At 36.4% G+C, this 26,052-nt stretch overlaps 1 protein-coding gene across 1 annotated transcript in view; it reads left to right on the top strand.

Annotated features, from left to right (window-relative positions):
• The first annotated feature begins 4,477 nt into the window (after positions 1–4,477).
• slc24a3 (solute carrier family 24 member 3) overlaps positions 4,478–26,052 on the top strand; it is a 94,576-nt gene continuing 73,001 nt past the window's right edge. The window contains exon 1 of the mRNA XM_067386309.1: positions 4,478–4,839. Coding sequence (XP_067242410.1) covers positions 4,659–4,839 — 181 coding nt within the window. The 5' untranslated portion in view covers positions 4,478–4,658. The remainder of the gene's footprint in view (positions 4,840–26,052) is intronic.

Raw genomic sequence — 26,052 nt, forward strand, 5'->3', positions numbered from 1 at the left:
TGTGTCACTGAGATGTTTTATGTTAAATTCTTATTCACAATGCTTGTCTATTTTATTGATAGAAATGTGTCGCTTTGTTTTCGTTACACCTACAAATTGATATAATTTAGCTGCAAGGCTCTAAGCTAATTTTTTTACTGCGAAGCAATGCAAACTGATAAAGCCCAAATCCTGACCTAAAGCATGTGAATGAACTGTATGTAAAATGGATTTATAATATCACATAGTTTGATATATTTGCCAAAATGAGAGCAGAATAATTGTTAAATGCATTAATAATGTTGACTCCTATTTCTAATGGATGTTACCATCTGACTGAAGACAGAGACTGAGTAGCTGAGACACTTTTTGGGAAGGGATGGAAAATTCTTGATTGTCCTAAAATAATCTTGAAAGTTGTTTTGTATAATAAAGCACTGATTTCTATTAAATCAAAGTTACTTTGTAAATAGCATCCACGTAATATTAATATTTGAACTTTCTTTACATGTTTACTTTCTTTCCATTCTCTTCGCCAACTCATGGTGAAGGGAAAACGGTTATTAACCACTTATTTTATTAAAGCTGGAATATTTCAAGAGGTATTTATACAGGCACTTAAATAACTTGACCATATCTGTGACTTGGCAGCATGAATGGACAGAACGAATGCAAATCTAATAACCGTGAATCTGGTTTAGGTTATGGGGGCTATAACAGCTCACACTGTGACCATCGATCAAGGGATTTTCCATCAAAGACGTTACGGACAGGTTAACAAGAGCAGATGACTTGAAACGTAACGCCGTTGTGAGTCACTCATGTCATTATGGAAATCCACCTAAGGCATCTAACGGTCCTCATGAAACATGTGATATTTACATAGTGATTCTGCCTGCTGAATTCAGACCTTTTTAAATGCATATTATAGAACCGGCCGTGGTGATCAAAGGCGTGGAAAAAAAAAAAAATCTTTTATTGGTAAACAATTACAACACAGATGGATATGGAACATCAAGACAATATGAGGCTAATAGCACATCAAAAGACAAACTGAATTACACACAGATTCATACCAGAAAGAAAGAGAGAGGGGGGAGAGAAGCAGGTGAAGAACAGATCACAAGCTATAGATGAAAGCGTTAGAGGAAGGGGGGCTAGAAAAGGACCGATGTCACACGGACTGGGTAAACAGTGGCTAAAGAGCTGACACTACCTTGTTTTAATTCACCATCCTGTGTAAATGTTAGGTAAAATAACCAATATTTTCACACTCTGCCCATCCGCTTGGCTGATGCAAACAGATTGCAAAAACCCACTTCAACCAGTAACTCACCATTCAGCCCATCCCACTGAAGAATCTGAAACTCTGTAAAGTCTTCGGCTATAGACAGCGATTACACCCAGTTTGTCAGCGTGTGCCCGTTGCACCGTGGTCCAGTTTAATCCAAAAGGGTCATCGCCCACTCTTCACTTCCCTCCATAAAAAGTGCATTGTTGTCCTAGCAGTGGCATTAGGTGCTCAAGCCATGTGGTCAGTGGGAGCCAACCCAGCTGCTGACACAGTGCTGGCTCAAACAGTGCTCAGTATTTGATGAAGGGAACACAGAGCACCAAGTAGCTCTTTCCCTGCAGTGTTTAACATATAAGGAAAAAACTATTTCTGCTATTTGAATCCATGTAATGTATATAAAAGGCAATAGCTACAAGATTTGCAGCTGTGTGGTTTTGAGGTTTGTATGGTTGAGACAAACTCAGCCAGCAAGATTATGGTGCAAAATACACACCGGGTGGATGGAACTGCTGTGACACTAGCTGGTGAGAAAAGCTGAAAAAGATACAGTTCATTTAACAGACAATGACCTTATTGTCTCACTATGGGGTAAGTTGTCACAATAGACCTTATTCAGAGCAGCAGCATGACAGGTATGAAAGTGAGGCTGTGAGGGGTAGTCTTTATAATGATATAAATAATGTCTCTTCTGTATTAGGAAAAATAAATAAATAATAAATAACTAAAAAAAAAATACCTCTGCTATATTAGCGATCTGAATTTAACAAAAATAGCTCTCACAAACTTACAAAAAATATCTATATCTTTAGATTTCTTCTTCTTCCTCGTTTTCCCCTTCATCCTGTTTTTCTTCCTTATCCTCCTTGTTTGCCCATCTATATTTTGCTGTAGAGCTGATCTTGAGCTTAAGCATTTAAAGTTATAAAGAAATGTATATAGGCCTGTCAGCTGTTACATTGCAAGGTACAAAGGAAGAGCACAATGAGCTGAACTCGTTGTAAATGATAGCTGAAGGTTGCTCTGCTGTTACATGAAGTATATGTTATTGAGTTACACACGACTGCACAAATAGTGCATACTAATGAAAACATTATAAACTGTTACCTAGAAGTAAACAACTGTAGTTTAGCCATAAGTCCCTGAGAATAAAGTTACCTTTATGGAATAATCCACTAATGCCTTGAGATACAATGTGAACTAATATTCTCAGTTGCACGTGCAATCGCGCATGTCTGCGAAACTCATTTATATTAATGTATGCTCTGCCTTCGGAAACCGAAAATCTCAGAAACTGAAAATCTCGTAACACCATAAATGAAGTTCCTAAACGTAATTTAGAGAGGAGCAAGCCCATCTAATCTTCCAGTCAACAGCCAGCAGCTGCTTACCTCTCTTCAGTCAGTTGTTTCAGCATCCCTCCACCTCCCCAAACTCCACCTTCATTTCAGGTACCTTGCCCTATGTAATCACATCCTATATTTAGGATTAGGGGGGGTGTATCAGAGCTTGAGTTGAAGATGCTTCATTGAGCCCCTCCTCAGTGGACAGCAAGCCAAATTAGCTAACCTAATACCCTAAAGATTATATGGGCAAACAAACTCGTTAATGGCCCAATGAAAAACAATGAAAACCAGGACATTTTCATCACTTTATAAAAAAACAATTAGGACGGTCAGGACAGGACATGAAAACAGGACATGTCCTGGGAAAACAGGACGTTTGGTCACCCTAGTTTACATGAAGGAGTCCCAGCTAGTGGGCTATATGGCATGTGAGGATGCTGCTGGTAACGGATCATTTATAGCCTTTTCTCTTAGCAGCTGGAATAATTAAACTTATCACTTTGATTGTGGATTGTAATCCAGAAAGATCGAAATGACAATCATCAGTGACAACTGGAGATTAACCCATAGTCAAAAGCAAAAGATGTCGGACTGCGGAGTGGCTACAGAAATTGAGATCTACAGGTAACGCCAATACACACTAAATACACAGTCACGCAAGGCTGATGTTAACATTAACAATTTGAGAACAAATTATAACAATAATAATTTGCATAGTTTGACTTGATCCAAGTTAAGCGATCATTAGATTTAATCACTATTAGCAGTGCAATTGTAATGCTTTTTTTCTCAGTTGGTCAGAACAAAAGTGACAGACATGTTACTTGCTTGTTCAGATGACGTTTCTGGTGAAAATTCTTATTTTGGTCATGCTTCCAAGATGTAGAATCTGTGATGCAGAAGAACAGTATCCATACCAGTGCAGTGACTGACAGCAAACATTAGATGCATCTGCGCTGAGGAGCCGTGCTAATGCACAACCCACATAAAGATGATAATTCCGCAAATAAACTGCAATTGTAGGTTTCAAACAGAGATGGCGACAAAGAGGCAAAACTTACAGACTGCAGCTTTAACTAAAAGACTGAATGTAAGTCTGAACCTTTTGTTGTTGTTTTTGAGAACAGAATTTACAAATAATAATATAATAATTATTGTTATTATTATAATAAAAAATCAAGAAGCTTTTGAACTATGTTGGAAACCACCATACTGCTAGAGAAAACAAATATTTGTGTAATTTGACTTAACTAGTCACTTCACTAGTATTTGTGGCGCATCTCGTTTAGTGTCAATTTATAGTGATGTCAATATTTTTTTTTTTTTAAGAATTCATTTTGACAGTAATTCAGATATGACAGCATATTTTATCTCATGTAGGCCTATTAACTAATAAACCAGCAAAATGCTACCAATAGAGGGTGGCGATGAGCAGAGGGTTTGTTTGCGGTAAATCAGACTAAGCTCCACCTTTTAAACCCACCAACAACTGCCCCTCGTTATCTCTCTCTTTCTCTCATCTCAGTGCATAGACTTAATACTAAGTACTTCACCATTATTAGAACTAAGGATAAACTAGTGATGAATTACTAATGATGAAAAAAGAAAGAAAAAAAATCAGCTCTCAAACGGGAGCCGACTCCCATCGTTCACTCACAGAGCCGAGTCTGACTCGTTCGCGAACAACCCATCACTAGAACAGCTGCGTTCCAGTTTCTCCGTCTCTCTCTCTATCTTTCTCCCTCTGACTGCGTTCACTTCCTTACTTTCACCCCTCCCTCTCGTGCTCTCTCCTCCTCTACATCCTCAATCTCTCAGCAGCAGCAGTTTGTGTCCTGAGAGAACTGGCACCAAACTGACGCATCCATGGGGCGCGTGCAGCATCTCTATTTCACCACATTACAATTTGAAGTCATATAAGGGGAATATTCACGTCAACGCGACAAACACACTTCATTCGTTCGGCGTTTAATCTTCTGGCTTAAAACTCTTAGTCGCACCATTTCTGTCTGTATTTGTCACATTTGTAGCTGTGTCGAGCTATGGTAATGGATGGGGATGCGTGTGTTCGCGTGTGGACTCGACCGCTGCAAGTGATGCTCCAGCAGAAGAAGATCAAAGCGCGGAGGAAAAAGCGCAAGGAGTTGTTCGGGGGACAGATGTGCTTCATGGGGCTGCTGCTGCTGACGGTGTCCGGCTTGTCCAGTTTGACCGAGAATTCCGGTGAGTTTCGGTTCAGGATTTGTCAGGAATGTGTGTTTGTGAAGGCGGAGGGGGGTAATGGAAAGTTTTGCTGGAGAATCATACTCGCACTCGGAACTGTTTTAGTAGAGAACCGTAGCCTAGTCGCAACATTGCACTTAAAGCGAAACATGTAAAGGGAAACGTGCAGATTCACACTCTCATAACTGTTCAATAATGTATGGATTTCTGAAACTGTTAAAAGTTTACAGAATTACACAGTTCTAGATAAGCATGCTCGCACTTTTAAAGGGCTATATAACTATTTTAAAGAACTTAAGACTGTTGAATATTTTGAATGAATCGTACTCATACTATTAACCATTTTGGAGAATGCTGTTATTATTAAAACAGCTATTAACTGTTTTAGAGAGCCAAACTTAACTTGTAGACAACTGAAGAGTTTATTTGCAAAAACAGATAACTCCATTTTTATGAATTCTCACAAATCATGTTTTTTTTTATTGTGCATTTCAAGTAATAACAATCAAACTGCAGTTGGGCTGTTTTGATTAAGAAATGATAACTCTAAAAAATACATGTAAATTAAAAAAATAAAATTCATTGAAAGTATGTTTTATATATATATTAAAAGTTTGTTTTTTAGCAAAAGCAGATAACTCCAACAGTCGTTTTTTTGGCAAAAGCAGATAACTCCACATTTCATGTTTCATAGTTAAACAAAACCCAAGTAATTGCATTTAAAACACTCTCAAACACACATGTGCACACAAACGCACACACACACCCACCCACCCACGCGCGCGCACACACACACCCACCCACCCACACACACACACACACACACACAAACAAACAGATCGGCACACACACACACACACACACACACACACACACGCTCTCTCTCTCTCTCTCTCTCAAACACACACACACACAGATCGGCACACAAGTACACACACACGCACTCATCCACACACGCACGTGCGCGCGCACACACACACACACAAGCAAAAGGACAACCAATTTTTCAGCATGTAAGTCGTGTATGGTGTACAAGGACTTACAGGAGTCGAAATCATAAATCCTCGATCACTTTTAGTGAGCTTTGATAAAACTTTCCTCAGCTAGCGCGTCTTTTTGAAGTGACTAAAAGCCTTGTCACCTGACCTGAATACTGCGCGCTGATTTGCTAAAACGGACTTATCGGTTTCTGTCTGTACACAAACAAGGGCGCTTGTCGGCTTCTGCTGTAAAACGTGAACTTGCGATGCCTGAAAGTGGGCAAAACCGGCTCTTCTGACAAAATGGATTTAGGGTACAGAACGTGCTATATATGGAGAATAATGCACAGCACTTAGTTCATTTTTTTAAAAAAATGGCGTTTATCGGTTTTTGCAAATGAACTCTTCAACTGTTTTAGACAAGCCAACTGTAACCATACAAGAACCATACTTACAATGTTAACCGAGAACCATACTAACATAAACTGTTTTTCTCACACTGTACTCACACAGTTAACCATTTAAGAGAGATACAAGTGCTTATCTGTACTAGCACTATAAACTGTTTTTAACCATTCAAGTGAACCATACATACAATTAATTGTTTTAGAGAGGTGTGACTGCTAACTATTTTAAAGAGCCATATTCATACCATATTAACAGTTTCAGAGAACCATGCTAGAGCTAAACTGTTTTAAAGAGCTGTCAACTGTTTAAGTGAACCCTACTCTACAATTACCAATTGTAGACAGCCATAGTTACACTATTAACCATTTTAGAGAGTAATACTTAAGACTGTTAACTATTTTAAAGAACCATACTCGCAATATTAGCAATTTCTGAGAACCGTACTATCACTATAAGCCATTTAAGACAGCCATACTCATACGATTAGCTCTTTTTTCACTGACATTATTAATCATTTTAGAGAATCATACTCACACTGCATGTTGTTTTAGAAGACAATAATTTTCACACTATGTTGTGATTTAGATTAATTTTCATCATCAATACAATCGTAGTTACTGTAGAGTTACGTGTGATGTTGATGTAGTGAGTAAAGTGTCTTGAACATCTGCTTTTAATTCCGTTAGATTGATGTGTTGAAAGGCAGGTCTTCTGATTCAGAATGGACTGTAGCAAGCCAGTGGTGGTTTACCCACTGATTCACAAACACTTAGAGAGTTCTTTGGGGCTGAACATAAATTAACTGACACAGGGATCTTTGATGATCTCAATCATCTCTATATATTATTACATAATGTGCATCACTAATTTGTTAAATCTTGAGTCAGGACAATGTGGCCATTAATGTCAGAGATGATTTTTTTTACAGGCTCTCATGTTAAAAGCATTTCTACCACTCATGAATCCGTCTACATACACTCCATCTGGCTATTCGTATCTGTGCAACTCAGCACAAAAAAATAATGACTCTTCATAATAATCTTACTATCAAATGCATCCCTTTAGAAACAATTCAGGATGTGTACATCTGTTGTATACCCTGACATCATACAAAACAAAAGATCTTTTCACATAATGCTCTGCATGTTCACTTAAGGGCACCGCATTTGAGGATAATCTTGTTGTATAACAATCTTGACAGCTCTGTGTACATTAAATTAAGGCTTTTGGATGAAATGGATTGAGCATTTCATGTACATTTCATGTACAAGTGTTTAGGTATATAGGAAGCTGCAATTTTGCAAATGCCATGAGGGAAAGCAAATTAAGAGAAGTGGAGAAAGTGAAGAGGTGGATTTGGAGGGAAGAATAGGGAATGATGAAGGCAGGGAGAGCTGCGTTGAGTGGCCTGCCAGCCAGCACAGACACTGATATGAAGTGACTTCTCTGTCAGTTGCTGACTGGCTTAGCCAGGCTTCTTCTTTATTGTTTTCTGAGGTACTGATTTATTGATTGATCTATTTATTTATTTACATCATTTTTCATGTAAATGTCCCCTATTTTCTCTCTCTCTTACTTGGTTTCTCAATACCCTCATCTCTCTTTTGCATTATTTGGACAGGATTAGTTTTTCAAACGGCTTGAGTCAAATTATTAACAGTGGACATCTGTGATGTCATGTTGGATTTGGATATCTGTAGTTTTTTTTTTTCCTGTCATTTTACCAGGGAAACGTTGATATAAAGGTCTGAATTCATAATGGTGCTGCAGACAGGGCCATAAGAAATATAGCTTTAGTTACAATATTCAATGAAAGTCATATTAATAATTATGTTTAATATTAAATGTGTGTATATACTGTACATATATATATATATATATATATACATAGCAAAAAAAACATTAAGCTAAATGATCTTAGAGGAGTTAGCGTAAACAGTACGCACCACATTTTTAGCCAAGTTTGTGTGAGAAAAACAATGTTTTCCTGTCCAAATGGGGCTTTTGATGTCAATTAATGTTCCCTGTGAGCCCAGATGCTCCCAGGTACCGGTACCTTGTGTTCATGCATGGCATGCTCTCATCTGGAAGAAAAAGTGAAAGAAAGAAAAATGAACAATGTGTTAGATCTTCCTATTGTCTAGGATTATTTTGGACAATACTGGAGAGTGGTTTAGCATGTTTTGGTTCAATTTTCGCAACACTTTTTCTAACAGGTTTAAGAAATGCACAACACTGGATAAACCTGATGTCTTTGAGATCAATAATTTTCCTCAATTGAAGTTAAAGTCTCTGGCTGTTGTCTAATGTTTTTCGAGCTCTTATTAATTTATGCTGTTTTATAGGGATCTATTTATTAAAGGTGCCGTAGAACGTGTTTTCAAAAGATGTAATATAAGACTGTCCCCTGAATGTGTCTGTGAAGTTTCAGCTCAAAATACCCCATAGATTTCTTTTAACTGCCTATTTTGGGGCATCATTAAATATGCGTCGATTCAGGCTGCAGCCCCTTTAAATGCTCACGCTCCCCGCCTCAAAATGGATCTTTACAAAGTGTTCGTCATGCAGCATGTCTAATCGCGTAAGTACAGTGTTTATTTGGATGTTTACATTTGATTCTGAATGAGTTTGATAGTATGCTCCGTGGCTAAAGCTAACATTACACACTATTGGAGAGATTTATAAAGAACGAAGTTGTGTTTATGAATTATACAGACTCCAAGTGTTTAAAAAATGAAAATAACGACAGTCTTGTCTCCGTGAATACAGTAAGAAATGATGGTAACTTTAACCACATTTAACAGTATATTAGCAACATGTTAACGAAACATTTAGAAAGACAATTTACCAATATCACTAAAAATATCTTGATATCATGGGCCATTTTTCGCTGTTGTCCTTGCTTGCTTACCTAGTCGTCGGATTCAGCTGTACACATCCAGACGTCCTGCCCTTGTGTAATGCCTTGAACATGAGCTGGCATATGCAAATATTGGGGGCATACACATTAATGATCCCGACTGTTACGTAACAGTCGGTGTTATGTTGAAATTCGCCTGTTCTTCAGAGGTCTTTTAAACAAATGAGATTTATATAAGAAGGAGGAAACAATGGTGTTTGAGTCTCACTGTATGTCATTTCCATGTACTGAACTCTTGTTATTCAACTATGCTGAGGTAAATTCAATTTTTAATTCTAGGGCACCTTAAAACCTAGAAACTTCTACCCTCACCACATCACGAAATGCAGCACAAGCTAATTTTTCATCCGAATATTTTACAAAACATGTGTTAGACTATAAATAATAAAAAAACAATATAAACACTGTTAAAAAATAAGATAATTATTGTGGCAATTTCTGGTTGTCAAATGTTAAATGCATAGATATAAAATCTGTACTAGCCTCAATATTTCATATTATTCCATCTTTCACGTGGAGTGTCCTTGACATTGATTCGCAGCTGAATCTTCAATCTTTCGCTCACATGTAAACATACAGAACTGAGGACAATAGAACACCTGAAAAGGTTCTGGTTCTCAGCAATTACATTCAACTGAATGAAAGTCATGAATGGAAGTCAAACCACCTGGTTTGACTAAACTTTTTAGTAACCCCTTCAAGCCAATGCTGCATTGTCAATCTTGAAATCATTGATCATGTACATTGCATTGCAAATTTTAAAATTAAAATTTGTTTTTCTGTGATGTATTGAATGTTGTTTGTGGAAATTTTTTGTAAGCTGTCTAACGTAAACATGAAATTGCACGAATGTCTTGTTGGATGCATCGGTTGGAATTCAATCACATTGTTTCCTATTAAATGTGTCTTTATGAAATTACATCTATTATAGAGTTATATTAAAGCTGTATAAAGACCTTGTTATTATTATTATTTAGATATTCATTTATAAATGTATTTATAAATGTGTAAATAAATATAATAATTCAAAAATAGATTAAAAAAAATATTTTAAATAATTTTAAAAATATATGTATTTTTATGGTGGGGCTCATGAAAATATTGGTAGGTTAAGTCCAAATTAAAACTACTCTTCAACCAAATCATCAGAAATATCTTCAATGTATAGCCAATGTACAGAATTTTGCAACCTCTCATCTGGTTTCTGTAGGAGACCTGGCTACTTAATTGATTTTTGCATAGCTTTTCAAGAAGGATTACTTCTTGTTGTTCTTAACTCTCTCTCTCTCTCTCTCTCTCTCTCTCTCTCATTCTCTTCTGACCAGCTCATTTATCATCCACACTGGCTCACACCTTGCCTAGACTCTATTTGGAGGAGAGCAGTTCATTATTTTAGCTAGTTTTACACCACGCTGGGCTACAGGCCTGACAGTAAGCACCCAGATGGATGACATGAGATGGATCAGTGCTGTAATTGTAATTCTATATCGCACAGACAAATTGAGGGTTTGGAATATGTGTGAAATGTCAGAGGTCTAACAGTGTTCAAGTTACAGATTTGTGGCCATTGAAGCCCATGCACAGGATATTAGGTGACACTGTAACAGAGGTGTAAATTAAGTCTTCCATATAATATTATGATATATTAGGACCATATCAGTTATCATTCAGTTTTTGATTTATTGGTATTGGTCAGTAATATCTGCATATATTTATCATCTGATATCAGATATTTATTTTGAACTCTGCACTTATTATTTTGATCATAAGTTTTGTCATCATATAGCACTAACTTAAAGGGATAGTTCACCCTAAAATGAAAATTAAGTCATCATTTACTCACCTGGTGTTGTTCTAAAGTAGTATATGGAGCACAAAAGGAGAAATTTTAATAAATGTCCTGCTCATGTTCAACCAGCATCAAGGTATTTACAAAATGTCACAGAATGATCCCATGTGATATGTGTCGTATATTCCAAGTGTTCAGGGGGTATACGATAGGGTTTAGTGCTAAAAAAAATGAAATTTAATGTATTATTTAATGAAATTCTTGACCTTGGCCATTGGGCTTCGCTGCACAGCTGCATGACGCGTTGGTGAGACTCTATTAGCATCGCTGTTCACTCTGTGTCGCCCAGAAAAAGCGACATTAAATACAATGAAATTCCAAAAAAGTATCTGTGTACTTTCTTCACTGAGTCAAATATCATAGGACCAGAACTCCGTTTTTCTGATGGTAGTCAGAATGACAGTTGACGTGAATGCAATAACTTCTTGTTTCGACAAACACAACAGCTATATTCACCTCAGAGAAGAAGGTACATGTGGGTTGTATTTCATGTCGTGTTTTTGTTAATCTTGATTTGTTGATGCTGGTTGCTATTCTCTGTCATTTTATGAATAAACGCGAGCAGGAAATTTCTCCTTTTGTGGCCCATAAAAGAATGAAGGGCATTAGAATTAGATAGACAGCATTAGAACAACACCAGGGTGAGTAAATTGTGACTTAAAGGGTTAGTTCACCCAAAAATGTATTCACCCTTAAGCCATCCTAGGTGTATATGACTTTATTCTTTCAGCCAAATACAATCAGAGTTATATTAAAAAATACCCAAGTTCTTCCATGGAGTGAGTATAATGGGAGTGAATGGTAACTTAGATTTTGAAGCCCAAAAAAGTGCATCCATCCATCGTAAAAGTAATCTATACTGCTCCAGGGGATTGCATATTTGTAAGAAAAATATTCATATTTATAACTTTATAATCACTGGCTTCTGGTAACAGCCGTTCACAAGTCGAGTTCCGGCGGAAGAGTGACCTCTGCCACGACGCAAGCGCAAGCTTAGGTGAGAGTAGACGCCTCTCGCGGTTCAAACAAATATAGGGCTGGGCAACAAACTCAAGCTCCTATTCTCTTATATCGAAATCCTCCAACAGAGGTCACTCTTCCACCGGAACTAGACTTGCTTACAAAACTTAGCATGCTTTACAAAAACGCATTGCTTCTCTTCAGAAGGCCTTTATTAAAAGATTAGTTCACTTTAAAATTAAAATTACCCCAAGCTTTACTCACTCTCAAGCCATCCTAGGTGTATATGACTTTCTTCTTTCTGATGAACACAATCGGAGTTATATTAATAAATATTCTGACGCATCCAAGCTTTATAATGGCAGTGAACGGGACCAACGAGTATGAAACTGAAGAAAGTGCCTCTATCCATCATAAACGTACTCCACGTGGCTCCAGGGGGTTAATAAAGGCAAAGTGATGTGTTTGTGTATGAAAAATATCTATATTTAACAAGTTATAAAGTAAAATATCTAGCTTCTGCCAGACCGCCTTCCAAATTCAACTTCAGACGCAATGTCAGTTAGCATTCTTCCCAAGTTGAGTACGGAAGTTGGATATGGAAGGCGTAGGATGTAGCGAAAGAGTTTTGAACTGTGAGAGGAATTGCCTCTCCTAAGTTCCTAAGTTGAATACGTAAGGCGGTTTGGCGAAAACTAGATATTTTACTTTATAACTTGTTAAATATGGATTTTTATTTATTTTTTTACACAAATGCATCTCTTCACTTCATAGGCCTTTATTAACCGTGTGGACTTTCTTCAGCTTCATACTTGCTGGTCCTGTTCACTGCAATTATAAAGCTTGGATGCAATAAACATAAACACTGCCCACGGGAACAAGCAACGAAGTGAGTGGGCATGGCCATGTCGCGTGCATACAAGTCTTCTGTGTTTGGGCTTCCTTTTTATGTTTAATTCTGTTCCTGACAATTATAATAAATTTAGCTGTCTGTGCTGCACATTTTACGGAAGACAGCTTCCAGAATCTACACGAATTCAATGCTGGATTTGCACAAAGGCTATTACTGAAAGATGAAGCAGTTCCCACTTTAAAAGCAGAAGCTTCTGTTTATGGGCCCCAACCTGTAAGTATGTTTTATTGTTTATAAAGTTATATAGTTTCTGGGACGTAAACTAAGACCAACACGGTTTGCCTACACTAGCCAGCTAAATTCTATTTCATACTTGTCCAACAAATGCCTACAAACACCAACAGACTTCTATGTAATCACACCAGCAAACTTTTGTTGGCGTTTCTGTTATCAGTGTGCATTGTTTCATTATGGGTTTTATGTTGTGTTTACCCACATGCTCGTTCATGCTATAAATTAAACAATACCTTTACAAAAATGCTACTACTCAGTCATGGATTCAGCTACAGTAAAGTTTTAATCAGGATAACAACGTATATAGAAAGCTAACATAAACAGCGGTAACATTTACAAGTGACAGCATATCTAAACACTTTGACACAAGTACAAACAAAAATACTTAATATTCATGAATGTCCTTTAAAAGCCATGCTTGCAGAGGTTCTGCTTGACCCTCTTCATTACTGCTATCTGGGTCTGATTCGGACTCAAATTGATATGGCAATATTGACGCCATTATTTACATTTCCACCGAAAGCATGCAACTATTGCCCGTAATGGTAAGGGGCGTGGCATTTCCAGAAAACATGAATCGTGACAACGTGTTCCGGACAGCGAATCACAATACACAGGGCCCGCTAACCATTCTGAGCCCATTGCGTATTTCTGAGGGAGGGGCTTCTTAGAACCAGGAACTTAACAGAGCATTTTTAGGAGAAGAGAAACAGCGGTGTAGAATAAAGGTAAAATATATATATATATATATATATATATATATATATATATAATTTTTTTATTTTTTTTTTATTTTTTTATTTTTTTAAATGAAGCATTAAGACATGTTAAACTGCGCCCCATAAACACAATCAAGCCTAGAAAAAAAAAAAAACCTCATTTAACCCCCTGCAGCAGTATGGATTACCTTTATGATGATGGATATGCTTTTTTGGTCTTCAAAATCTAAGGTACTATTCACTCCCATTATAAAGCTTGGAAGAGCCAGGATATTTTTTAATAAAACTCAGATTGTTTTTGGCTAAAAGAAGAAAGTAATATACACCTAGGATGGCTTGAGGGCAAGTAAATTATGGGACAGTTGTCATTTTTGGGTGAACTAACCCTTTAATGGATAGTGCTGCATTATGACAAAGATTTAAGCATTATTTGTTGAGCTTTCATTATATAAGAACTTTTTTTAAACAAGCTGTATAACACTGCACATTATAATGTTACATTTATTTAAGAATCACAACTTTGATTTGCCACTGACAAAGCAATTGTCATTATTTTTATTTTTTTACAAAATATGTAGATTTTTAATATCACTATTTATTGGTTTTCAACCATGAAAATGAAGAAAACAAAATTACTTTTGGCCAGAATTATTTTTTTAATCACTGAAGACATCATCACTGAAGAAAGGTAACCAAATGGTACATGAACTAGAAACAAAAGCACTTTATTGTCATTTATCAGGAAGGAAATATGGTGTTATGCTCATTGTAATATCCACTGGCATGAACTGAATATTTTCTGTCAGCTGTAAAATATACTGACTCTGCGGTTTAGCTTTCACTTGAGCTGATGAATGGAGCCAGTGATGTTGTTGTCTGGTGCTCCATCGCCTACAAAAGCCACCATGCTTACACACCAAACCAGCCTCTCTTTACATGCCTTTGACAGCTAATCATTCACAATTCTGTTTGAAACATGGCTTTACGCATTGAAGCAGAGTCCCGGCTCTAAATATAAGAAGCACAGGCTGTCGTTTCCGCAGAATTTCTTTGATGCGTTCACAGTGAATAAAAATCATCCAGTCATTTGATCAAGTGTGAAGAGCAAATAATGCCTCATCTTTCAGTACATCACAGTTAGCAATTAAGCTCCCCGTTCAAACACTGATATCACTGACTATCACACAGATGTTTTGTAGAGGAGCAACAAAGTAAACAATATACACAGTGACCTCATAAGTATTTGGACACGCAAGCCACAGTTAAAAATATGTGAATGTCATTTCAATATATAACAAAATGTCAAAACAAATGTGCCATTTATTTGTAGAGAAAGATAGCACAAGCACACTTTACAAGCGAGATACTTCTCTAAAAGGAAAACTCCAGCATCATTTGTTTGCAGATGCCACCTGGTTTGATATTTTGAGTCTAAAGTAATGACCATCATTTTTAAGTGTTCCCTATGTACGTATACAAAAGTGTCCAAATATGGCAAATGTATATTACAGACCATCAGAATGATGAAGCAACATTGTTATTGACTGTGCTGAGCTGTTTACAGAAGTTAACATAAATATTGAGCAAGATGTAGGATAATAATTTTGGCTTTCTGTCTATGATGTGCTCTAGCATAAGATTCAACTTTAGCTGATCTGTTTAATTATTATAAAATCAAAATGAATAGAAATAAAGGTGGAGTTCAAGTGGTGGAGGGATGATGGAAGAACCCAGCAAACATTTAGATGTTTAAAGGTGCCCTAGAATGTGAAATTGAATTTATCTTGGCATAGTTAAATAACAAGAGTTCAGTACATGGACATGACATACAGTGAGTCTCAAACACCATAGTTTTCTCTTTCTTATTTAAATCTCGTTTTTGAAAAACACCCCTGAAAAACAGGCGAATCTCCACATAACACCAACTGTTACGTAACAGTTGGGGTCATTAATATGTATGCCGCCAAAATTTGCATATGCCAGCTCATGTTCAAGTCTGGATCTGTGCACAGCTGAATCATCAGACTAGGTAAACAAACAAGAACAATAGCGAAAAATGGCAGATGGAGCAATAATAACGGACATGATCCATGATATCATGATATTTTTAGTGATATTTGTAAATTGTCTTTCTAAATGTTTCGTTAGCGTGTTGCTAATGTACTGTTAAATGTGGTTAAAGTTACTATCGTTTCTTACTGTATTCACAGAGACAAGACTGTCGTTATTTTCATTTTTTAAGCACTTGCAGTCTGTATAATTTATAAACACAACTTAATTCTTTATAAATCTCTCCAACAGTGTGTAATGTTAGCTTTAGCCACGGAGCATATATCAAACTCATTCAGAATCAAATATAAACATCCAAATAAATACCATAATTACGCGATTAGACATTCTGCATGACGAACACTTTGTAAAGATCCATTTTGAGGGTTATATTAGCTGTGTGAACTTTGTTTATGCTGTTTAAGGCAAGTGCGAGCTCCGGGGTGGGGAGCACGAGAATTTAAAGGTGCCAAAATAGACAGTTAAAAAAATGAATTAAAAAAATCTATGGGGTATTTTGAGCTGAAACTTCACAGACACATTCAGGGGACACCTTAGACTTATATTACATCTTTTAAAAAGACGTTCTACGGCACCTTTAATGACCGTTGAAAAGACGTCCCTCTGACACATCCTGTCATGGTTGAAAAATAGTTCCAAATTGAAAGTTATGAAACGTATCTGAATGCATTTTTAGGAAATGTTCTGCGTTACATATTATTACCAATTTATGCCATCCTACTGCAACTATTTTTGGCAAGGGACACGATGTTGCCGACGGACCAGTGTTTGCTGGGAATTGTCAGAAGATGCTTAAAAATTCTGTCCAGTTGTTGTGGTAGCACTGTATTTCAAATTGCAGTAAAAGACAATTCCATGATAAATTAACTGAATCAATCTAGGAGTCTTAGAATAGGTGCGTTTGACTTGAAGCGGCACTGCATAGACCTATTGGTGTGTAACATCAAAGTACCGCAAGTATGATTTAAAAGCATATAGAGACGTCTGCTCTCTAATTGCTCTTTTGGTACTTTTATGTCATACACCGATCGGTCTGCACAGCACCACTTTTCTCTGCATGTTGTTGAGCAGCACTCTGTTACATGATGTGTTTAAAATAGGGCTGTCAACATTAACGCATGCGATTAATTCAAAATCCTTAAAGTGTTAAAATAATTTAACGCAAAAAAATTACGTAAGCATGTGAAATTGCGTCATAAGGTAATTTACGACTCTCAGTTACATGATCTTAAAGTCCATGCTGATTATATAGCAGAGAGAATTATACACTCCAGTGTCTGTTTTGCTTTAAAACACGACTCTCTGTCATATTGTATCTGAAGAGCACGAGCCCTCCCGCACCGTGCTGCTCCTGTCTGAACAGAATGTCGAAACATCCCACTGCTGTATGGCCAGATGAAATGAAAACTGTTTCTCAGCTGGATAAAGCAAATACGTTTCTTGCTATGAAAGTTTTGATGGATGCATATTGCAATCAAAGTAAAGACGATTGCAGTGACGTACAAAAGCATGCGCGAGTATGTTATATTGATGCGCAATGTGGTTCTCTTCAGTATCGCAAATTGACTTGTCTAAAATGAAAGCAAGCTCTTTGCTGTTGCACATACTATACACTGAATTATGACACTTTTTTGCTGTTATTTTTTTGTTGTGTGTGCTTTGGTGTACATAAATGTATGAATTATATGGAAAAAAAAAATTGGCTATTTGGTTTCCTTTTTTGGAAAGACATCTAAATTTACCTTGAAAAAACCTGAAAAATACAGTTTTGTGAGAATCACACTTCACTCTGATGTTTTACTTTGCTGGATATAGGCAATGATGGCAAAATGGACTTGTTAAACAAGATAAATGGTGTATGTTTATTTTCACCATAAGTGTGATTAATCGTGATTAAAGGATTAGTTCACTTTCAAATTAAAATTTCCTGATAATTTACTTACTCCCATGTCATCCAAGATGTTCATGTCTTTCTTTCTTTCTTCAGTTGAAAAGAAATTAAGTTTTTTGATGAAAACATTCCAGGATTTTTCTCCATATAGTGGACTTCAGTGGAGGCCAAACGGTTGAAGGTCAAAATTACAGTTTCATTGCAGCTTCAAAACGTTCTACACGATCCCAGACGAGGTATAAGGGTCTTATCTAGAGAAACCATGACTCATTTTCTAAAAAAAATAAAATATATATATATAAGTTTTAACAATAAATGCTCATCTTGAACTACTTCTCTTTTTCTCTATTTGAATTCCAGCAGTGTAGACACTGCTAAGTGTATTACTGCCCTCCACAGGTTAAAGTTTGAACTAGTTTTTATATACTTGCACTAGCATATTGTATATGACAATTTAGTTTTAACTTTGACCTGTGGAGGGCAGTAATACACTTAGCAGTGTCTACACTGCTGGAATTCAAATAGACAAGAAGAAGAAAGCTAGTTCAGGGCTGCGTTCCAATCCAGTTTTAGACACGCACTCGCGAACTTCCCTACACACTTCCCCTCGGGGGAATCCCTGCCGCCATTTTTTAAGTGCGTTCCACTTTTTGAAGTGGACGAGGGAAGTTAACATGGACAGACCCACGCCCTCGATTTTCACCAAGGGAGCGAGTCTACTTCACATGTACACTTCAGGCAGCTCCATAACCCACAATGCAACACGATTATGACGTCAGCGCACATCGCGTTTAATTTACCCTACCACAAACAATTATATGATATATTAATTATTTTTTTAAACATTTAAAACACACATATATACATATAGAATGCTGTATTAAACAAATTGGTAAGGGGAAAAAATAAATAATAAATCAGCTCCATTGCGGATTCCAAGTGATCAAGGGCTTAGGACATTCCAGTTCAGCCCATTGCAAAAGTTCCGCCAGAAGTGGGCACTCGTGCAATGTAAGCAATGACGTACATCAGAGTCAACGAGACCGAGGGAAGTTAGCGAGGGAAGGGCATTTAAAAACCGAACTGGAACGCAGCCCAAGATGAGCATTTATTGTTAAAACTTATATCATTTTTATTTATTTTTTAAAAAACTGAGTCATGGTTTCTCAAGATAAGACCCTTAGACATGAAGGACATGAAAGACATGAACATCTTGGATGACATGGGGGTGAGTAAATTATCAGGAAATTTTCATTTGAAAGTGAACTAATCCTTTAAGGGTGCGTGATTAATCGTGATTAAAAAAAAATTATAAAAATCTATTGACAGCCCTAGTTTAAAGTCAACATGCAAAACCCATTTTACTTCTGTAATGTGAGTGAAAACATATTTAACAAGTAAAAATGTATGGCAGAACTTGGTTTTATTTGTTATGAATTGATTGGATTGGATCATTCACAGTAAGACCAGGAACATGTATTCGGAAAGTAATAGTCGATTTTGGATTTGGACAGGTGGTCGATTTCTTTAATAACTAGAGAAAAATTCTCAGTAATTAAAAAAAGAGCATCGAATCCCCCAATAGAATGTCCCTAATTAATACAGTGGTTTTTATTTTAGGCTGGAGGTCTATTTTGGAATACTCAAGACAATTTAGTCAGGGCGGAGGCAGCTGCTGCCCTGGAGCGCATGACGAGGTGAAAAGGGGATGGAGAGAGAGAAACAGCAAGGGGTTTTCTATCTGCCAGGTCCTCCCGGATCCCTCCACATGCCTCTCCTGCAGCTGCCCTCACGTGCAGCGCAGGTCGTTAATTCAGAGAGGAGGGGGTGCCCTACATACCTTTTCTCTCTCTCTCTCTCTCTCTCTCTCTCTCTCTCTCTCTTTTATTTATATATATATATATATATATATATATATATATATATATATATATATATATATATATATATAGCATGCTCTAAATGTGCTTATTAGAGGTATGATTTATGATGCCCCTACACTCCACCTTCTTTACATTTGTGCTGCGGTAAGAGCAGATCAGGCCCTGCATTGCATCTGTTTATGAAGTTTGCTAAAGCAAAAAACTGCTCCAACCGAGTAAATCAAATGCAATGCACAATTCGGCAGAACACAGCAAGACCACTGAACATCTCCTAGAGAGGCTATGGCCAGCCAGTGAGTGAGCGGACGGATTGCACACAGATGTTTGGAATATTTTAGACGTACGGAGATGAAAACCAGCCATGCATTGTAGCAAGGTCAAGCATGTTGTATGGGCACTGATCTGCCAGAAATGTTTCGCACTGAAAATAATATGTTCTCCAGTTCACTTTACAGACATTAGTATGCTGTTTTTCTGAGTGGGAGATATTAACCATAAAGGTGGTAACCTTGAGTCTGATTCTGAGACTATGTGCTGCTGCTCCTATTCAGTGCTGTGAGTTGAGATGAGTTTCCATCTGTTTGAAACAAAGTTAAGCTGCAGAGACTGAGGTCTGGATGTGTTTTTTTTTTCTGGAGATCAAGACAAAACTGATTAAGTAAATGAGTATTTGATTGACACTTACAAAAAATAAGTATACTTCAAGTTAATTTTATTAAAGACCCCCTGGGGTGAAAATCAAGTTTTTAATGTTGTTTATATGTCTATGTGGTGTTTTAATATGCTTTAAGATAAACCATGTGCAAATGCATATGTCAACACCATGCTGAGTATTTTCTCCTTGAAACTGCAGTGGTGTTTCAGACGTCACAAACTACCTTGTAACCAATCACATCAATGTGGCGGCAGGCTTTAGCATATCATTAACAGTAAACTAGCTGGGGAGTCTGGTTATCCCCATATATTTTTCTGTTGAAATGAAAAATCGTGTCGATTAACAATATGGTGGGTATATGATGTATATTACGATGTTATGAACTATATGCCTTTCTCCACTGACGTTCTGTGTTAAAGCGTTTGTAAGGATACTTATTGTTAGAAGGCAGCTGTCTGACTCGCAAACAGGAACATGGTGTGTGTAACTTTAGCAACGCATTATTAGCTGTTTGATAACGTAGTCAAGCAAAAGGCTAATTGTGTTAATTACCGTTATGTGTCTGATGTTGTAAAGAGCAATACCACTATGCAGCGTTTACCTCAGTAAGTTGAGCAAGTGGAGGCAGGGCTAATTTTTCATATTGCAAGGGTGTAGTGTCACATTCAAACTATTTTAAGGCACAAAGACACTGTAAAAAAATATTTAAATATGTCATTTTGATGAGTTTTAAGGGTTAAAATTATTGACTACAGGGTGACACTGAGAATATTTTAAAGTATACTTTATTTAGTAAGTACACTAATATCAATGTACTAGTAGTATACTTGTAAGGCTACCATTTCAATACTACTTGGGACTAAATTGGCCCATTTTAAGTGTAACAGTAGTAAACATTTGAGTACACAAACTGTTTACAACTGTTTTTTTGTTTGTACTTCACACTACAAGTGAACTATGTATACTGATAGTTTACTAGTTAAATACTTGTAGCACATTTTTTAATTTATGAAAGTACATTTTGAAGTATACTCTCAGTGACATCATACTTCTACTTTACTATGTATTATTTTTGCACTTTAAGTATACTGCTATGTTTCTATTTTGGTATTAATTTTATACTTGAAATATCTTTAAGTAGATTTGGAGTAAATTTCTGTGCACACTATCAGTGGACTACACAATAATTAACATAATCAGAATTAGAAACATTTCTGATTTCTTTATAAATAATAATTTCAAATAATCCAATTTCAAATAATGTAAGTTTATAAGACAGTATGTTAATCTATATACTTTTTAGTTTAAAAGAAGTATACTATTAGCACACTTGAATAAACTTCTTTTTTGTAAGGGGAATATTTTTATATAGGAATAATAACCTATAATATGTTGCTTTTCATATCTCTTAAAATATTTGTCATTATGCTGTTGTATTTGTAGTGATTTGTCATTGGTGTCAACAAAGAGTTGCTGTAATCTGAGTGTTGTGAGTGATGATACAGCCCATTTCTAATAGCTAAACTGCTCTTCTGTCAGCAATTAGCATGGACCCCCAGCACATGCTGTGAGTGCTAGCACATTCAGATTGCCTTTTAACTGCGATAAAAGAGGAAGAAGAACTGATTAGCTTTTTAATTGTCTTATTTAGATCAAACGTGAGCTGACTAACTTGCAGTGCAGTGCAAATTACGAGTAAGGATATGAGAAGGTGGTGCATTACTTTTCACACAGGATTACCTTTCATTCAAATAAGCATTTCTGCTCTGTAAAAAAGACAAATATGCTTAAGATATTAAAATCCACTATGAAAGAATAATGAGTTCTAAGCTGTTAATCTTTTGACTGCTTCGAATTTATATAATCTCTTGTTTGATATTCTGTCTGATTACATAAAGCCGCAGTTGAAACATATTTGAAGGTGGTACTGTATGTTGGTTTGTAATGTACGTTGCTGAGAAAGAGGGCTGAGATATATCTATACTAGTGCAGTTAGTGTTGTTTGTCGTTGTTCCAAGATGGACTAAAGGTGCTAGTACAGGAGGGAGGCCAAAACAAGCCATTACCCTAAACGAACAATGTCTGGAGTTGGATAAAACACAGAAGACCCAGACCCAGCTGGGATGTAGGACAAGATTTTGTGGTCCAGTGTCACCAAGACAAATGTTGTCAGCCAAAATTCAATGCAGTTTTGTATGCCACAAATCCAACACTCTTTCGCCTCAAAAAATACAGTACAGTGAAATATGGTGCTTGTATCAGTAGGACTGCTTGTCATCATCAGGGACTGGACATCTTGTTAAAATAGAAGAAGAATGTGTCAACTGACTAACCGGAACAACCTTTAGCAAATCTCTAAGATGAGAAAAAATGGTGTGGAAGAATAGGCCACATACATCTAAAAAAAGAGTGTGAAGCTAGTAAATACTTCAAAATATGGCACTTGAAATGTGGGAATTGAATATATTGAATATATTGTGGAGTTTGTCTTATGGAGTGTGATTGACAACCTGACTGTGGCAGTTTATTAACACTATTTGTGATCTTTGGGTGATCTTGATTGGTGAAGTGATTACTGTGTCTACTAAAAATTAATGTTTTAACGATGACTGTAACTATAGCAACTAACTATTTTCAAAATGTGTATTATAATTCAAAACTAATCAGTCTTTAGGAAGCCCTGTATAATTAGGATAGTTTGTGATTCACCTGGCTTTAACCTCTCTGATTGTTTTAGTTCTAAAAATATCAAAATTAAAATGTAGATGAATTAGTTGACCTTCACTACTGTGGACATTTGCCATATCTTCTTTTGTGATTTACCATGCATATGAAAACATCCCAGACATCAAAAAGACTACTGTAAAATGATGGTGATGCTACACTTAGTGATGCCCCAGAAACCATTTCTCTAACTGGTTTACCCAGAGCCTCAAAGCTCTCTGACCGCCCCTCCAGTCCTTTGAAGACTGTTTGTTGGAGATGAGGCTCTTGTCCAGCTCTTCTGGCTGACAGCAGACATGCACAGCAGGGATCACACTTCCAGCAGTCACTAATGAGACTATTAATGGCCTGTCACATCCATAAACGACCCATTAATGATACCCAATCACTGACTTTATATATAACCACCATAGACACACTCCTGACGGTTTGTTTAATCATTCACCTGATAGTCTGATTATTAACTACACTGTACGATTCTCAGACGAGTCTGTTCCCTTTGCTCCACACATACTTTCATCAAGACCCACCTCTACCTCCAATACTTTCAACACTTAAGAAATGCTATATGGAGTTTAGTTTATTTGTTGGTATTGATTATCTATTCAAGAGGGTTTAAAACTTTTTTAAAGCCAAGAACCCACAAAGATGATGATACCCTGGAGAATTATCGAGACTGAGTCTGCTGAATTTTTGCCAGGGGATCATATAAATTCATACCTTTTAAAGGAATAGTGTGATATTATAAAGGCAACATGTTCAAATAAATAGTTGGTATTGTACCAATAATTGGTGTAAATATTTTATACTGCCATTTTATTCAAACCAAAAGAAATGATTATTAAATATTAAATGAAAAATCTAATTAATTGATTCATTCTTAATGATTCAAATGTATTTGTTTAGTTGTTTTTACTATTTTTTTCTTGTCTTTCTCTCTGAAAATTTTCACTGATTCCCTATACACTCTAAAAAATGCTTGGTGAAAAACAACCCAAGTTGGGTTGAAAATGGACAAACCCAGCGATTGGGTTGTTTTAACCCAGCAGTTGGGTTAAATTTTTGCCCAACCTGCTGGGTAGTTTTACTTAACTCAACTATTGTTTAAAAATTACAGTATTGCTTACTTAAATATTTTATACTGCCATTTTATTCAAACCAAAAGAAATGATTATTAAATATTAAATGAAAAATCGAATTAATTGATTCATTCTTAATAATTCAAATGTATTTGTTTAGTTGTTTTTACTATTTTTTTTTTTTGTCTTTCTCTCTGAAAATTTTCACTGATGCCCTATACACTCTAAAAAATGCTGGGTTAAAAATAACCCAAGTTGGGTTGAAAATGGACAAACCCAGCGATTGGGTTGTTTTAACCCAGCAGTTGGGTTAAATGTTTGCCCAACCTGCTGGGTAGTTTTACTTAACTCAACTATTGTTTAAAAATTACAGTATTGCTTACTTAAAATGAACCCAAAAATATTTTGAAAATGAACATTTATTAATATATTTAATAAATGAACATTTTAATTTAATTTTAGATTCATTTTAAGCCATATAGTCATTTTCAAACAATAGTTGGGTTATATTAAACTACCCAGCAGGTTGGACAAACATTTAACCCAACTGCTGGGTTAAAACAACCCAATCGCTTGGATTGTCTTTCAACCCAACTTGGGTTGTTTTTAGAGTGTAGCAGTCCCTTGGGGGTCCCTGTTCCCCAATTTGAAATCCCCTCCCTGCTCTAATCCAAGCAGATGTTTGTCTTCTGCAATGTCACTAATGTAATACAGTGTTTTCAGAGATCCTTAAATTCTACCTTCCTTCTCTCTTCTGATATTTTTGTACCTCTCCTCTCTCCCTGACTTTGACTAGTACTGTCCCATATTCAAGTTTTTACCTAATGAAGATAAACTAGGTAATTACGGGTTTGGCAGAGTGGAAGTATGCCGTGTTATATTTATCCGTTTTGACAGTATGGGGTCGAATGTGTAAGGGCAGTCTGAATCTATAGGATAGAATTTCCCGGGTAGTTCCTCTTCGCAACAGCTGCTATCTGGGACAGTCATCTGTGGGACAGGTCCTCAGGTGATGTGCTGCAGATGTGGCTAGATAGAACAATCTATTTTCTCTTTGACAGTGTTTAAAGTATATGGCACAAGCATCTGCAAACTTTCTTCATAGAAATAGTTCTGTCAGTGACAGGCTTTCTGTGTGATGTGGACCATATAGTCACTTGGCTGATAATGCACAGGTATTGTACAAAGAGTAAGATGAATACCTTGTAAAACAATTACCCATTTTAAAAATTCATTTCATGCAATGAAGCCAAATAGTTTGTTTTGTGATGTACCCCTATGGTAATAGCCTAGCGTGTGATTTCTGCACTACTAGTGGCACGTAAAGGAATTGCAGTATGTTTGTTTGAAAAAAACATCATTGATCAAACCAATGGTGTGAGTTTGGGATGGTATAACCTGTTTGTCCAAATAATGGTAATGTTGTTCATAATTCTGTCTGGTGTTACTAGTGGCACAAATATTAAACACTTCACCTTTAAGATTTATTCTTATGAACAGGTGACCAGTGTTCACTTTTGTAAGAACCTTCAATTAACTGGCTCTAAAATAGTCTACTGCAGGTAAAACGCTTTTGATATGTAGCAAAAAACCAAAGTAGGACTCTTGGGAATGATGGTCAGTAATTTCTGTGGCTCTCTTTAGAGCATATGCACTTGAAGGCTTTATTATTCATTACTTAGAAGAGACCATAATGCTACTGAGAAGTAAATAAGATCCTGTTCCATTAATGACGCTGTCCATTACAGTATCATATTTGAGTAAATCTTTAATGACCCTTATTGTTGGGTGATGTGTGCATCTAGTGACATTAAAGGTAACTAAAGTCATCCAACTTTTCCATTCATTTATAGTTTATGTTGTCATTTGATGTCAGTCAAGACAATTTTGCATCTGCAAACAGCATCCCTTGAAACAGCACTGAAGTA

Source organism: Chanodichthys erythropterus, chromosome 5 (genome assembly GCF_024489055.1).
Source record: "Chanodichthys erythropterus isolate Z2021 chromosome 5, ASM2448905v1, whole genome shotgun sequence".
Taxonomy (NCBI): domain Eukaryota; kingdom Metazoa; phylum Chordata; class Actinopteri; order Cypriniformes; family Xenocyprididae; genus Chanodichthys; species Chanodichthys erythropterus.